General features: G+C 35.4%; 1 protein-coding gene across 2 annotated transcripts in view; it reads right to left on the minus strand.

Moving 5' to 3' along the window:
* LOC128221194 (uncharacterized) overlaps positions 1-12,032 on the minus strand; it is a 30,842-nt gene extending 18,810 nt beyond the window's left edge. For both annotated transcript variants that reach the window (XM_052929675.1, XM_052929674.1), the window contains exons 1-7: positions 11,948-12,032; positions 9,140-9,251; positions 7,474-7,601; positions 3,610-3,723; positions 2,225-2,545; positions 1,081-1,209; positions 286-325 (exon numbers count right to left, since the gene is read on the minus strand). In XM_052929675.1, coding sequence (XP_052785635.1) covers positions 286-325; positions 1,081-1,209; positions 2,225-2,545; positions 3,610-3,723; positions 7,474-7,601; positions 9,140-9,251; positions 11,948-12,017 — 914 coding nt within the window. In that variant the 5' untranslated portion in view covers positions 12,018-12,032. The remainder of the gene's footprint in view (positions 1-285; positions 326-1,080; positions 1,210-2,224; positions 2,546-3,609; positions 3,724-7,473; positions 7,602-9,139; positions 9,252-11,947) is intronic.
* Positions 12,033-16,835: the final 4,803 nt, after the last annotated feature.

Below are 16,835 nucleotides of genomic sequence, written 5' to 3' on the forward strand. Positions count from 1 at the left end.
TGTATACATATGACGTTTTAAAACAATTTTACTCACATAAATGAAATAATTTATTAGGTCAATAATTAAGCTAGCAGACAAGTTTATTATCTGTGGTAAACTCTGAATATTAAAATTCAAAATGGCGGATAGCTAAGCAAACCGCATCATTATTTATAATGTATAACAACTACTTAGAACACCAGTTACTTTGTTTATTGGAGGATGGCTTTGAAAAATTATTTGATGAACAAAATATCAGCAATGCCTTCTCCTTTTTAATGGTTTCCATAATGTATTTCTCACCTGTCGCCATTTGCGATCCATGCATTTTCAGCTTGATTACCTGCATACATATAATAAAGACTTGTGATTGCAAAATATAGAGGAGTTTTAAAATTCACATCAAAACAAAGTAAATAAAGCTTAATAAAACCCAGGACGACCTTTATTCATAAAACAAAAATCAAAGTAGCGTTCTGCATAAGTCAGCAACAAAGAGGAGCTTGTCCAGCGGTCTATTGCACAACGTGTATATAGCAGCTTAAAAAGTATTATTCTGTTATTTGTTTTAAAGTATCGCTTTCATATGAAATGGTCCCACGACCATTTCATATTGAAATTAAATACCCTTGGATTGCATTCAATAAGATGTTTACATAGTTCGCTGTATAAGTCTTTATTTACATACTGCTCGCACAGAATATACTTTTTTTCCGAATCTTGGAACTTATTATCACCGTAATAATATACATAAATAAATAATTTTCGTTAACATCGGATTTCCAGCCTACTTGCCCTATAGCAGTGCTTGTTACCTACAGTTACAAAGTGATAGATACCTTGGTTCTTTAACGTGAACCAATGTATAGCATTATCACACGGGTATCCAATTTATTGTCATTCATGGACCAATTAACACTTTTGGGTGTATAAGTGCTTCGTTTTGAGCAACAGCATATTCTTTCTAAAGTATTGTACCCTTTAATATGATTACTAGATATTTCTAATGTATAGAACACTATTAACAAACTCTTGGGGCATGCATTAATTTGATTTTATAACATCATATGTGAATATTTAAAATGAAATACAATTTACCCGTTGTCCGTTTTCTTCTCTTTAAGCAGCATATAAGCAAACCAACAGTTGCCAACAGTAAAGCACCACCGCAAGAAGATGCTATGATAATTGTCATATATGACCCATCAATTGAGTACTTGGCTGGATCTAAAAAGACAAAACAAGAGTTTCAACTAGTATCACTAGCACAAGCAGAGATCAGGATTGTAGTCATATTTACTGTTTGGCTGGACCTACAACGTCAAAACAAGAGTTACAGCTAATTAAAAACGGTGAAGGGATTATAGTGATACTAGACACGTCAGTAGAGTACTTGGCTGGACCTACACAGTCAAAACAAGAGTAACTACTACTAACACCAGTACAAGCAGATGGAGAGTGTAGTCATGTTCACTAATTGGCTGGACCTACAAAGTCAAAACAACAGTTTCAACTAATAACATCAGCACAAGGAGATACCAGAGTGTAGTAATATTCACTAATTCGTCGGATCTATAAAAGGAAGGCAACAATTAAAACTAGTAAACACGGGCTCAGGGATAATATTTGACACGTCATTGAAGTACATAGCTGGACATAAACAATCATCAGTTTCTCCCGGTAATGTAACACTATCTTCAGATTCCATGATTACATCCCAATTTGAGACGCACTTGAGTACATGACTAGACATATGCGATTAATTCCACAGGTATCCCCAGTAGCACACCACCACACTCAGATTCCAGGAGTACAGCTAAATTTGACACGCCATTTGAGGACATGACTAGTTCTATACAATAAAACGAATTACGTCACTAGTGATTAAGCATCGAGTTATAATGCATTCAATCATAGAAATTTTGTATTGTGTCGTATGAAGTGGTTAACCCTATGCAAGTGTGAGTGCAATGCATTTAAGTCAAATATAAGTGCAACTTGTCTCTGCTGGGTTTCATTTAATACGAATCATTTATTACATCGAATGACGTTGATGTTTTTCCTGTACGTGACGTCATTTTACGTTTGAAATTTAATGAAAGAGAAACTGACCGAAACGTAATTATAATTATAATGTGATTTTTTTATAACGTTAAATGATATAATACGAAATAACTTGCATCGTTGCGAAGTCAACGTCTTTGCTATGCACTGGTATATACACTGGTATCTCGCCACTTACCTTCATGTGTTGAATGTTCTGTGCCATTGGATGAATAGTGCAAGGACACATTGGACGAATGGTTGAATGATGCAATGTCTGTATCGCCTGTGGATACACTGTCTGTATCCCCTGTGTCCACACTGTCTGTGTCCCCTGTGTCCACACTGTCTGTGTCCCCTGTGTCCACACTGTCTGTGTCCCCTGTGTCCACTCTGTCGGTATCCCCTGCCATATTATCAAACGCTTCTGTCTCAGTACGTAGCGTTGTTTCTTGGTTATTAACAGGTTGATTGACATCGTCGCTACGTCTTTCGCTCCACAATGCGGCTGAGGGTGAATCTGTCGGACAGTATTACCATGAATCATAAGAAACTACTTCGGATAAAAAATAAAATAGCAATGTAGAAAAGAGAACTCCAGGGACACACTTGTAGCCAGAGCACCCTGTTTTACAGGCAAACAGCTGAGCAGAAGGTTACGTTCTGTAATACGATTTTGCCAAGAAATACAAAACAGACTATAACAAATAATGGCGCTTCGTAAATGGCCGATACTATATTGGAAACAGCTTTTCTTCCACCTCAGATAAGTAGATCCAATAATTTAACCATGCTAGAAATTCTTATCTTGCCCACAGGCGAAGATTAAATGCCCGTATGGAACTCCTTTTTAATAGTCGCCACATTGTAGTTATCTCCCTTGTTGAAGACTGTCGTCTGTAGCATCATGGAAACCTTGTCTTGTGACAATATTTAGAACCCTAATTATTTTTTCTTGCTTCAAATGTCACCATAAAACAGATTTCCTGCACCTTTCAAAAAATAATGCATCATTCTCCTTAGAACTATTTAATGACCGATTTGACTTTTAACATCATTTGAATCACTGCGCTCTTATCCATGATAACCAAAATCATTACATATCAATACGCAATTATTTTCACTAAGCACAAAAGAGTTCCAATAAAAAATACATTTTTACTTAATTTTGTTTAACTGAGGTGGGAGAACAGGCATTTACAATAATAATAATAATAATAATAATAATAATAATAATAATTATTATTATTATTATTATTATTATTATTATTATTATTATTATTATTATAGTAATAATAAAAGCAATAATAATTATAATAATAATAATAATAATAATAATAATAATAATAATAATAATAATGATAATAATAATAATAATAACAATAATAATATTTTTGTTACAGTATTATTGAACAGGTCAATCAGATTTCCATTAAGCCTTAAGTCCATTACTGAGTGTTTAAATAATATGTTTGAGACTGTTTTCTTAAATTAAGCAGATATCAACTTGTGGTCGTGTAGAAATAAGCCGACGAATTATGTTGCCGAAGGAGCGTTGAATAATAATAACATTACGACAAATACCTTTTTCAGTCCGGCTATTATTCGATCCTTTAATCTTCGTTCCGGTACTGTATAACGCTAACCCTTTATCAGCAACCGAGCAACGCCATTCGTCCTTGTAATTCACTGGCTCCACTATGGACAATAATCTTAATGGGTGGTCAATGTTATAATCGGGCGAACGACCACTGTAGTAAGATCAAGATTTTGAGTTAAATATGTCATGCTAATAATGAGCGTATAAATGATCGTACAACCACTGTAGTAAGATCAAGATTGTGAATTTAAAAAGTCATGCTAATAACAAGCATACGACCATTAAAGTGAAATCAAGATGTTGAGTAAATTAAGAAAGGTTGTTAATGAGCGTACGACCACTTTAGTAAGATCAAGATTTCAGGTTAATTAAGACATGCTATTAACTAGTGTACAACTACTATAGTAAGATAACAGAGGACAGACGACTTATTTCTGACGACAAATGACAGCCGACACATGACAGACGAAACATCACAGACAAAACATTACAGACACCACATGACAAATGACAAAACCTCAATGCATAGACGATACAAGACAGACAACTCATGACATACTATACATGACAGACAACTCATGACATACTATACATGACAGATAATTCATGGCAGAAGATACATGACAGACAAATTCTGACAGACGACACATTACATTCAACTCATGAGAAACGACACATGGTACACGGTACATCACATACACCAAATGACAAACGATAGTTGACATGACAACACATGACATACATAACTACATATACATGACAAGACACCACATGACTTACATTTTATGACAAACGATACTTGACTAGGCAACAAATGACTAGACGACACACGGCAGACAACACATGACATACATAAATACATAATACATTACAAGACACCGAATGACCTAGATGTTATGACAAACGACACATGGCAGGCAACATATGACATACATTACTACATAATACATTACAAGACACCGAATGACTTACATGTTATGACAAACGATACATGACTGGCAACATTTGACATACAATACTACATAATACATTACAAGACACCGCATGACTTACATGTTAACACAAACGATACATGACTAGGCAACTCATGACTCGACGACAGGCGAATACACAGCATATGGCAGAAAATGCATTACAACACAATACATGACAATATACCGCATGCCAGATGACACATTGAATTGCATCATTCGTGAAGTAACTACTTTGACACGATCAAGGCCAAACAATCACTAAGCAGAGACACAAAACGTCACAAGACCAATGTCCTGGTCCCAATATCATGGAAATACTTAAGTCCAATTTCAATATCAGTTTCGACTCATTTTACCACACAGCATTAACAGTTATTACAAATATCATGATTATATCTTTGACAATGCATTTTATCATATAATATGTATAAGATTTCAAAGGAATAATATTCTATAGCCAAAAATATATTTGAGTACAATTACTCAAGTATATTTTTGCACTGGAATTAGGTTTCATTGAAACATTGACAAAATTGTTTAATCATAAAGTATAAAACATGCAAGATATTAAAAAATTATATGCCTGGAAAAATGACTAGAGATTGAGAATCAGATTGGACTTGAGTATTTTTGTGATATTGGGGCCTAGTAAAGGCAACATGCACACTGCCATACAACTTCTAACCTATGACACAAATCATCACAAGACAGCACTCAAAAATGTCTGTAAATGTTGGAGTTACTAGTTGGCACGGTATGTAATTTGTGCTGTACAATGGTTTTCTAATATGCGTGTACCAAAACGAAAATGAAAATAAATGGCATTAAACAGGGGGCAGTTTGGTCAGAATTTTGTTAATTACGTTTAAATTTCATCGTTGTTGTCCTAATTTGAAATAAAGTTTATGTACTTAATAATGTATAATATTAACTCAAGTGTTTTGATAAAACAAGTGCAGCTGAAACAATTGTCTCAAATCCTGTTAGACATACTTTATATTATAAGTGGATCCATTGAACTTCGGTCAAGCCTTTCTAAACAATTGACCCAGTTAATATCCATGATTTATAGTCAGAAAGAAATGAAGATATTTTAATCTTTAAACAATTTATCTGTCATGCATTGCGAAGTTGATTGACACTTATTGTCTATAAGCCCTTGAATATATGCATATGATCACATTATTGTCCTTACAAGTGCAATATCATTCTATAAATTATTGTATCTGTTTTTAGTGTTTGCCCTACATTGTCAGCCAATCAGGGCACTAGATTTTCAAAATGTTTCGTTTTTTCTTTGTAAAGAATCGTTACTTATTTCTGAAGGCGACTGCGCATATAACAACGCCTACTGTTTGCATTTGTAAAGCCGCAATTTCAGTGTCAGCTCTGTTTTAAATGAACTCACAATATATTGAATTGATTTACAAGTTATTTGACAGAGGCAAGGAATAAATTTGAAAGCTAATGTAATTCGGTTAGAATTTTTTAAGTAACTTATTTGTGAATAAGAAACACTGTCGCTTCACTACGCTCTGCTTCCTTAGTTTACTTATTTACAAAGAAATTACTTAATAAACTCTAACCTATACATACAAAACTGTTCTATAATCAAGAAACACATATAGCGTAAAAAATAGTTGTATTCAAGATGTTTTGCAAGAATATTTTTTTCCGAGCCGAAGTTTCAAACATAATTGGGGCATCAATATGAACGGTCCCAGGTCGTTTGTTTCTGTCCTTCTAGTAGAGTATTGATGATGAAATTTGAAAAGTTTTATTTTATTAGGCAGACTGTGTGTGATGTTCATAGTTTTAAACAATGACTGCATCGTATCTTTGAAGAGTTTTTGCATAAGGTGCTCTGAATTGTATACCTCTACAGATAGAGTTGGGATTTCTTATCTGTACTCTGGGTTTACCTATAAATTTATTATTATTTGTTTTATTGTTAAGTTTCCTCAAATTAATGCATACTTTGCTAAGATTTAACTTTTGCGTTTTATCTTTATTTAGGATTGTTGGGATAAAAGTGAGGTTTGTGAACTTAAACTGGTTTAAACCCCAAGTAAATTTACATGTTACTGACCGTTCCAAGGTGGTACCTAACAATCCTTGATAAACATACCTAGTTTTCTATATATAGTATGTATGCACTTTGCTACTTGTGGAGTTTTGTGCTGTTCTTCTTTGTTTCTTATTTAAGATGTTATGTTATATGTCTTTGGCGTCTACCTAGTGCCATTAAACCAGGGTTTAGTTTAAACTGTTAGCTACTGAGTTTGCTTCTGTAGCTTTTTGCATAAATACTGATTGAAAATAATTTAATTTCTTTAATATAGTAAAAGTGATTTTCTGATTCTGAGTATAGATTTATTTAGAACCGGAGCGCCTTGATGAGAAGAAAGTGCGATAACCACTGCGCTTACGGGGACAACCAAGTGTAACCTTCACATAACGAGGCTTTCCCCTGCTGGTAAAAATAAATGTAAATTTATATTAAGTCTTTTTAGAAATTCATGTAAAAGATTGATTAGTTTATAGTTCTAAAGTAAGGTGTGCATTAAAACGTTAACCAGAGAATTAGATTGGCAAAACTAGAATGTTTATTATCTGGTTTTCAACTATTGTGCGTGTTTTTATTTGGTATAATGCTTGATACTGTGCCTACTTAACGATACGTAAATGAATCATTAAACCCCAATGATGAAGTACTTTATTCACAATATACAGCTTTGGCCCGAGAGGCACAATTTGAACAAGCTTGTTAAAGAACTACTTAATGACGACATATACAAAATATCCAGTGTTGAGGCTAAGTGTTTTCAGACAACATACCCTATTGTCAAATTCTATATTGTATATTTAACATACCTGTCAGCATACAACTAAACACGGTGATATTCAGACACAGACACTTCGCTGAAAACGGCAGCTCAGGAGGGCTTGTTTCACATCTGTTGTTTACATACCCAATAGAGATTGTCTTTGGACCCTGGTTCCTACAAATTAAAACAGAACGTTTTGCTTGCATTAACTGAATGTTTGGACCTTTAATCGCATCTCCTTTAACAGATAATTGCTTTAACAGAGAGTGTCCACCAAAATTTGTGAACGTGCTTAGTTATGATTAAATTGGATTATACAATATAATACAATATTATACCTCACATAAATTTGTCCCTTATTTGTATATATAAACTCGATTGGTCCGTAAATCACTGTATGAATGAAAATCCAGTTAAATGACGTCAGCGCTCCATACTTTTGGCCGGTCCGGACCTCGCCAAAAATATAATATGGACCGCTGACGTCATACAATTGGAAAGTGCGGCTTGCTATTTTCACAACGGCGAAAACTTGTCGCAAGTAAAAATTATTAATTATGTTCAATAAAACACATTTAAATCGCTTTAAAAATCTTGAATTGTAATGAAAGGTGTTCGGTATAATATAAGAAATATAACACACCACTTCGGGCCATATGACATTATAAGGACCGGTCAGTCAGCCCCCGAAGGTGAATGGACCTCGGCTAACGACTGGCCGGTCCTTATAATGTCATATGACCCACAGTGGTGTGTTATATTTCTTAAACATAATGAAATATTTTACACTAGATTTTCTACACATACGAACCATGGTTAGAGTTATAATTTACAAAAATCATGTTGAAATGTTTTATTACCCAGACCACCAACAGCAAATAAGGGAAACAGTGCTATTAAAAGCAAGCAATGCACAACTTTTAATATATAGTTATTAGTAAATGTTGGTAATCTGTTTGCGGAAAAAAACCTGTCTGTGCCAGAATGCGCACCATCTAGCTTCCATTCCTGTCAAAGTGCATGTATACCACGTGATACATTTCGTCATAAATGCTCTGTCGGAAGTCAATATTTTACTTCGAATGAGGACTTTAAAGAAAGATAACTTATCTAGCGTACAAAGCATCCATTCAGTCTTCTATCAGAGTTTGATTGAGAGTTCAGTTTCCTAAAACACTTCGTCAAACCTTTCAACAAAACCGCCGTCGTATGGAGCACTGTCAAAACTTTATTTTGGAAACAGGTTTGGCGAAGTATTTGAGATAATGGTGCTTTTTAGCTGCATAGACTGCCCTTGGTTGCATTCAAAATGTTGAAGAAAATTAAAGTTATCTTTTTTTTTGTAAGTCACCATTCGAAGTCAAATATTGCCCTCCGAAAAGGCATTTGTAACGTTATTAATCACGTGGTATACATACACTACCTATATTTAACTCTGAAAATTAAAATTTAATTTTAACGGTCGACGCTTTAAGTGCTTAAGCACTACGGCCTGAAAAGCCTTTAAGCGTCGACCGTCGACCCTCTCGTAGATTGTCCTCTCAAGTTAGCTGAAAATTATGGTCGACGCTTTTGACGCCAAATTTTTGCAAGATATGACAATCTGATGAAACACCCAATGGCAGGTGTAAGGGGACGGACGGTGGGACCTTTTTTATATTTAAAAAAAAAACGTTTGAAAAAGCTATTTAAAACGTAAATAAGGTGCACACCTGTACCAGCCGACTGAGCGAGACGTCTCCCCGTAAATGTTGCAAGTCAGAGTAATGGTATGATCCGCAGCAAGAGCTGTCGCACTCAAGGTCGGTTTTCGTGCTTCCAAGCCTGATAAAAACACATTGTAGTCGTATATCAAACCTTCACCTCATCATTCGGAGCTCCTCGGCCATTTTTTTTCAAAAACAACCTCGGATGTATTTGGACGGCTTACATACTCAAAAATTATGAAACTACAGTAGATAACAGTAAATCTTTAAGCATTACCTATCATGTAATATTTTTTGAACTTCCTGCTATCAAATACACGGTTTAAATCTTGTTACCAGTAATTAATATTTTTCATAAGTGTATTATTTAGTAAGTAGTTAAAAGTTTATCAGTCAAAATTGATGCTTGTTTTACATGTGTATGTATTGATTTTGAATAAGAGTGTCACATTAAAAAAAATTGCAATTTTAGGTATTGCATTTTAATCCGCTTCAAATATAGTGTTCAAGTAAGGCAGACTATAAAAGGATCTTATTTTTTTTTATAGCATATTGTGAAGAAATTTAAACATTCAAAGAAGTTTATACACAAGTTAGATGAACATTAAACACGTTACTTCAACGCAAACAAATTGGCGAAACCGTCAACAGGACATGTTTACGGAACGGTCAGTCCTATTTTCAAGACACGAAGTTTTTATGTTAACATTTACTAACTTGTATACAGCAATATAGTCAAAATTGAACACATAACGTGAACAGTATAAAAACAAAGAATCTGTCTAAAAGCAGTTACTAATGGATTATTGAAAAAAAAAAGTTTGCAACGAAAAATAATGATCAAAATAGTCTAATAAGGTTTATTGCATGATTATATAAGATACAAATCATGCAGATATCTTGAAAAAGATGTGTGTTTCCGTATGCATTCTTTCTTTCCGCGGAAAAAGTCCTTTCGGCGCCCCGCGCTTGTACAAAGTTATGCTTTCAGATTATAATAAAAAATGTTACAATCTTAACTTTTTCAATATCAACCAATTTTGGAAAAAATATTTAAAACTATAGTTATTCTTATAGTCATACAATTGAAATTGTTATTCAGTTAAAAATACTGAGTAACTTTTTTATTAAATTTCTATGTGGTTCCGAATGCATTATTTTGAGTTTTCCCTCATTTCTCGAATGCATTATCTTAAGTTTTCCAACATTTCCCGAATGCATTATCTTAAATTTTCCAACATTTCCCGAATGCATTATCTTAAGTTTTCCCTCATTTCCAGAATGCATTATTTTAAGTTTTCCGGAATGCATTGTCTTAAGTTTTCCCTCATTTCCCGAATGCATTATTTTGAATTTCCAACATTTCCCGAATGCATTATCTTAAGTTTTCCCTCATTTCCCGAATGCATTATCTTAAGTTTTCCCTCATTTCCCGAATGCATTATCTTAAGTTTTCCCTCATTTTCCGAATGCATTATTTTAAATGTTCAACATTTCCCGAAAGCATTATTTTAAAATTTCCTGCATTTCCAGAATCCATTATTTTGAATTTTCCTGCATTTTCCGAATTCATTGTTGCATAATTTTGATGAGTGCGTCCCGGCATTAGAATTGGAACTCAGTTACAAATTTCTCGAATTGTATAAAGATGCACATTTACTCCCAAAAATGATGTACCAAAATTAATACAATTGTTTTAATTTTCAGAAAATGAATATACATTTCGAAAACAATGGTTCTGATGAAGGACACCGTGTTTAATGTGTACTTAACGAGTCAATATTTGATCACTGTAAATGTTTTAGGAATACCAGTCATTTAATATTTGTACGTTTTCATCTATTAAATGGTTAAAATCTCGTTATCAGTAATTAATATTTCCCATAAACGCATTATTTAGTAAGAACTTAAAGGCTTATCACTCAAAAGTTATGTTTGTTATATATGTGTATGTATTGAATTTTTAAACGGGTGTCACGTCCCTTATAAGAGAAGTTCTTTGACGTTAGCTTTTGCATGTCTGATTTCAAACGCGCCTCTTCATTTTCAAGACTAACCAGCTGATCTTGAATGCTTGCACTACGCTTAGATACTTTTTCGTTGGGACGAGCCCCAGTATCCGCCATTTTGTAAAAAAGGAAACACACGTCCGAACCAGATAAAAAACTTAAGAACGAGTGAGAAATAAAGAGGGATGAACAATTCAACATTCGGCAATGAGAAAGAGTTCCCTCCCTTAATATTTATTTGATTTCCTCAAAATTTGTTAAATTAGGGCCAGGTATAATCTACATCAAGCATCTTAATCAAGCATACATGAACGTAATATGCTTTAGTGTAAAGTCGCAAATCTACATGTAGTTTCATCGACAAAGCCACACCAATGTCCAGCTTGCTCTTTTTCACGAAATACTAAAGTGCAATCTCAATCCAAACACAAAACATATAAAGTATATGTTTCAACACCTTTTAAGATCTCTATCATTATTTTTTTTTCTTTGAAATATTGACATTTTTTGTCAAGATATTCCATTTAAAATGTATGTTTTCAAACATTAAAAAACATGCAAATAATTGAATAATACGGAGATTTTATTTCGGTAAAAAGAGTTGAGTCTGAGTCTTAGATTTGACTTATGTATTTTTGTGGTATTGGGGCTTGAACATTAAATTAGAAACATGTTCACTTTCGATATGGACGAGATTATGTTGTAATAACTTGTTTCAAACTCGTTGTAAAATAAATAACAAAGTTTGAACGAATCGTAAAACAGATCGTAAGTCGGTAACAAAGTAGTATATAAATATTCATACCTTTGACAACGTGCAACAAATAGAAAAGATAAATAAACGCCAAATTAATGAAATGCCAGCAAGGCGCCATGTTTTTTAAATCAATTATGAAACACATTACAAAGGTCAAGTTATTAATTATAACAATTGTGGAAATAGAAAGTCTTTTTTAATTGCCTTCTATAATGTCCGGTACAAGAGTTATATATATATTTCTAAGTGCATCACATGTTTTTGTTATGAAGTTGTTAAATTGACACTCTTATTCAAAATCAATTTACATGTATACACATTTATAACAAACATGAATTTAAGTGATACACCTTCAACTACTTCCTGAATAATGCATTTATGGAAACTATTAATTACTGTTAACAAGATTGTAACCGTTTACTTAATGGCTAAATACGCAAACATATTAAATTATTGGTGAGTGACAAAAGATTTACTCGATCCACTATAGTCTACAAAGGTAGCAATACCGTGTTGTCTGCACCTTTCTTTCGAATTAAACTCAATATCCTTCATCAAAACCATTGATTTTGACATTAATTCATTCTTTTTGGTATTTCAAAACAATTGTATTAATTTTGGTAAATTTTATTTTGGAGTAACAGTGCATCTTTAAGCCACAGAAAAATGTAGTAATTATTACAGCATTTCCGTCGTAAAAACTATAAGGAAATATATTCAATAAACGCAAAGCCAAACCCAGATCAAAGGTTTGTGTTTACAAACTCCATTTCTGAAAGTATTTTAATCTTATTTAAAGGGCACAATATAGGTTTACAATTGCTACATGCAAAAACAAAACAAAAACAAATGATTTGTGTACAAACAAAAATATGTTAGCCTTTAAAAATGACAGTTTAAATTGAGAGCGACCGAGCCATACCTTCCCTTGTCAGAAAGGCCCTAATGTTGTTTTTTTTCTGATCTTAAAGTCAAATTAATTAATCATGTGTTTAGCATCTGTCATGCGAAAACCTATATGTTGCCCCCTTTAGAATACATCATCGGTCTGTGCCCCTTTAGAAATACATTATTGACTTATGCCTCTTTAAAAACACAGTTTGTGCCCCTTTCAGAAAACATTCTCAGTTTTAGCCCCCTTAAAACACATTACCGGATTGAGCCCCCTTAAAACATATTACCGGATTGCGCCCTTTTAAAACATATTACCGATTGAGCCCCCTTAAAGCACATTACCGGATTGCGCCCTTTTAAAACACATTACCGGATTGAGCCCCTTAAAACACATTACCGGATTGCGTCCCTTTAAAACACATTACCGGATTGCGCCCCTTTAAAACACATTACCGGATTGCGCCCCTTTAAAACACATTACCGGATTGAGCCCCTTTAAAACACATTACCGGATTGAGCCCCCTTAAAACACATTACCGGATTGAGCCCCCTTAAAACACATTACCGGTTTGAGCCACTTTAAACACACATTACCGGATTGAGCCCCTTAAAACACATTAACGGATTGCGTCCCTTTAAAACACATTACCGGATTGCGCCCCTTTAAAACACATTACCGGATTGCGCCCCTTTAAAACACATTACCGGATTGAGCCCCTTTAAAACACATTACCGGTTTGAGCCCCTTTAAAACACATTACCGATTGAGCCCTTTTAAAACACATTACCGGATTGAGCACCCTTAAAACACATTACCGATTGAGCCCTTTTAAAACACATTACCGATTGAGCCCCCTTAAAACACATTACCGGATTGAGCCCCTTTAAAACACATTACCGGTTTCAGCCCCTTTAAAACACATTACCGATTGAGCCCTTTTAAAACACATTACCGGATTGAGCCCCCTTAAAACACATTACCGGATTGAGCCCCTTTAAAACACATTACCTGTTTGAGCGCCTTTATAACACATTACCGGTTTGAGCCCTTTTAAAACACATTACCGGATTGCGCCCCTTTAAAACACATTACCGGATTGAGCCCCTTTAAAACACATTACCGGATTGAGCCCCTTTAAAACACATTACCTGTTTGAGCGCCTTTATAACACATTACCGATTGAGCCCCTTTAAAACACATTACCGATTGAGCCCTTTTAAAACACATTACCGATTGAGCCCTTTTAAAACACATTACCGGATTGAGCCCCTTTAAAACACATTACCGGTTTGAGCCACTTTAAAACACATTACCGGATTGAGCCCCTTTAAAACACATTACCGGTTTGAGCCAGTTTAAAACACATTACCGGATTGAGCCCCTTTAAAACACATTACCGGATTTAGCCACTTTAAAACACATTACCGGTTTGAGCCACTTTAATACACATTACCGATTGAGCCCTTTTAAAACACATTACCGGATTGAGCCCCCTTAAAACACATTACCGGATTGAGCCCCTTTAAAACACATTACCTGTTTGAGCGCCTTTATAACACATTACCGGTTTGAGCCCTTTTAAAACACATTACCGGATTGCGCCCCTTTAAAACACATTACCGGATTGAGCCCCTTTAAAACACATTACCGGATTGAGCCCCTTTAAAACACATTACCTGTTTGAGCGCCTTTATAACACATTACCGGTTTGAGCCCTTTTAAAACACATTACCGGATTGCGCCCCTTTAAAACACATTACCGATTGAGCCCCTTTAAAACACATTACCGATTGAACCCTTTTAAAACACATTACCGATTGAGCCCTTTTAAAACACATTACCGGATTGAGCCCCTTTAAAACACATTACCGGTTTGAGCCACTTTAAAACACATTACCGGATTGAGCCCCTTTAAAACACATTACCGGTTTGAGCCAGTTTAAAACACATTACCGGATTGAGCCCCTTTAAAACACATTACCGGTTTGAGCCACTTTAAAACACATTACCGGTTTGAGCCACTTTAATACACATTACCGATTGAGCCCTTTTAAAACACATTACCGGATTGAGCCCCTTTAAAACACATTACCGGATTGAGCCCCTTTAAAACACATTACCGGATTGAGCCCCCTTAAAACACATTACCGGATTGAGCCCCTTTAAAACACATTACCGGTTTGAGCCCCTTTAAAACACATTACCGGTTTGAGCCCCTTTAAAACACATTACCGGATTGAGCCCTTTTAAAACACATTACCGGATTGAGCCCCCTTAAAACACATTACCGGATTGAGCCCCCTTAAAACACATTACCGGATTGAGCCCCTTAAAACACATTACCCGATTGAGCCCTTTTAAAACACATTACCGGATTGAGCCCCTTTAAAACACATTACCGGATTGAGCCCCTTAAAACACATTACCGATTGAGCCCTTTTAAAACACATTACCGGATTGAGCCCCCTTAAAACACATTACCGGATTGAGCCCCTTTAAAACACATTACCGGATTGAGCCCCCTTAAAACACATTACCGGATTGAGCCCCCTTAAAACACATTACCGGATTGAGCCCCTTTAAAACACATTACCGGTTTGAGACCCTTTAAAACACATTACCGATTGAGCCCTTTTAAAACACATTACCGGATTGAGCCCCTTTAAAACACATTACCGGTTTGAGCCCCTTTAAAACACATTACCGATTGAGCCCTTTTAAAACACATTACCGGATTGAGCCCCCTTAAAACACATTACCGATTGAGCCCTTTTAAAACACATTACCGGATTGAGCCCCTTTAAAACACATTACCGGTTTGAGCCAGTTTAAAACACATTACCGGATTGAGCCCCTTTAAAACACATTACCGGTTTGAGCCACTTTAAAACACATTACCGGTTTGAGCCACTTTAATACACATTACCGATTGAGCCCTTTTAAAACACATTACCGGATTGAGCCCCTTTAAAACACATTACCGGATTGAGCCCCTTTAAAACACATTACCGGATTGAGCCCCCTTAAAACACATTACCGGATTGAGCCCCTTTAAAACACATTACCGGTTTGAGCCCTTTTAAAACACATTACCGGTTTGAGCCCCTTTAAAACACATTACCGGATTGAGCCCTTTTAAAACACATTACCGGATTGAGCCCCCTTAAAACACATTACCGGATTGAGCCCCCTTAAAACACATTACCGGATTGAGCCCCTTAAAACACATTACCCGATTGAGCCCTTTTAAAAACACATTACCGGATTGAGCCCCTTTAAAACACATTACCGGATTGAGCCCCTTAAAACACATTACCGATTGAGCCCTTTTAAAACACATTACCGGATTGAGCCCCCTTAAAACACATTACCGGATTGAGCCCCTTTAAAACACATTACCGGATTGAGCCCCCTTAAAACACATTACCGGATTGAGCCCCCTTAAAACACATTACCGGATTGAGCCCCTTTAAAACACATTACCGGTTTGAGACCCTTTAAAACACATTACCGATTGAGCCCTTTTAAAACACATTACCGGATTGAGCCCCTTTAAAACACATTACCGGTTTGAGCCCCTTTAAAACACATTACCGATTGAGCCCTTTTAAAACACATTACCGGATTGAGCCCCCTTAAAACACATTACCGATTGAGCCCTTTTAAAACACATTACCGATTGAGCCCTTTTAAAACACATTACCGGATTGAGCCCCTTTAAAACGCATTACCGGTTTGAGCCCCTTTAAAACACATTACCGATTGAGCCCTTTTAAAACACATTACCGGATTGAGCCCCCTTAAAACACATTACCGATTGAGCCCTTTTAAAACACATTACCGGATTGAGCCCCCTTAAAACACATTACCGGATTGAGCCCCTTTAATACACATTACCGGATTGAGCCCCTTTAAAACACATTACCGGATTGCGCCACCTTAAAACACATTACCGGTTTGAGCCCCTTTAAAACACATTACCCGATTGAGCCCCTTTAAAACACATTACCCGATTGAGCCCCTTTAAAACACATTACCGGT

The sequence above is a fragment of the Mya arenaria genome, chromosome 16, assembly GCF_026914265.1.
Source record: "Mya arenaria isolate MELC-2E11 chromosome 16, ASM2691426v1".
Classification (NCBI taxonomy): Eukaryota; Metazoa; Mollusca; class Bivalvia; order Myida; family Myidae; genus Mya; species Mya arenaria.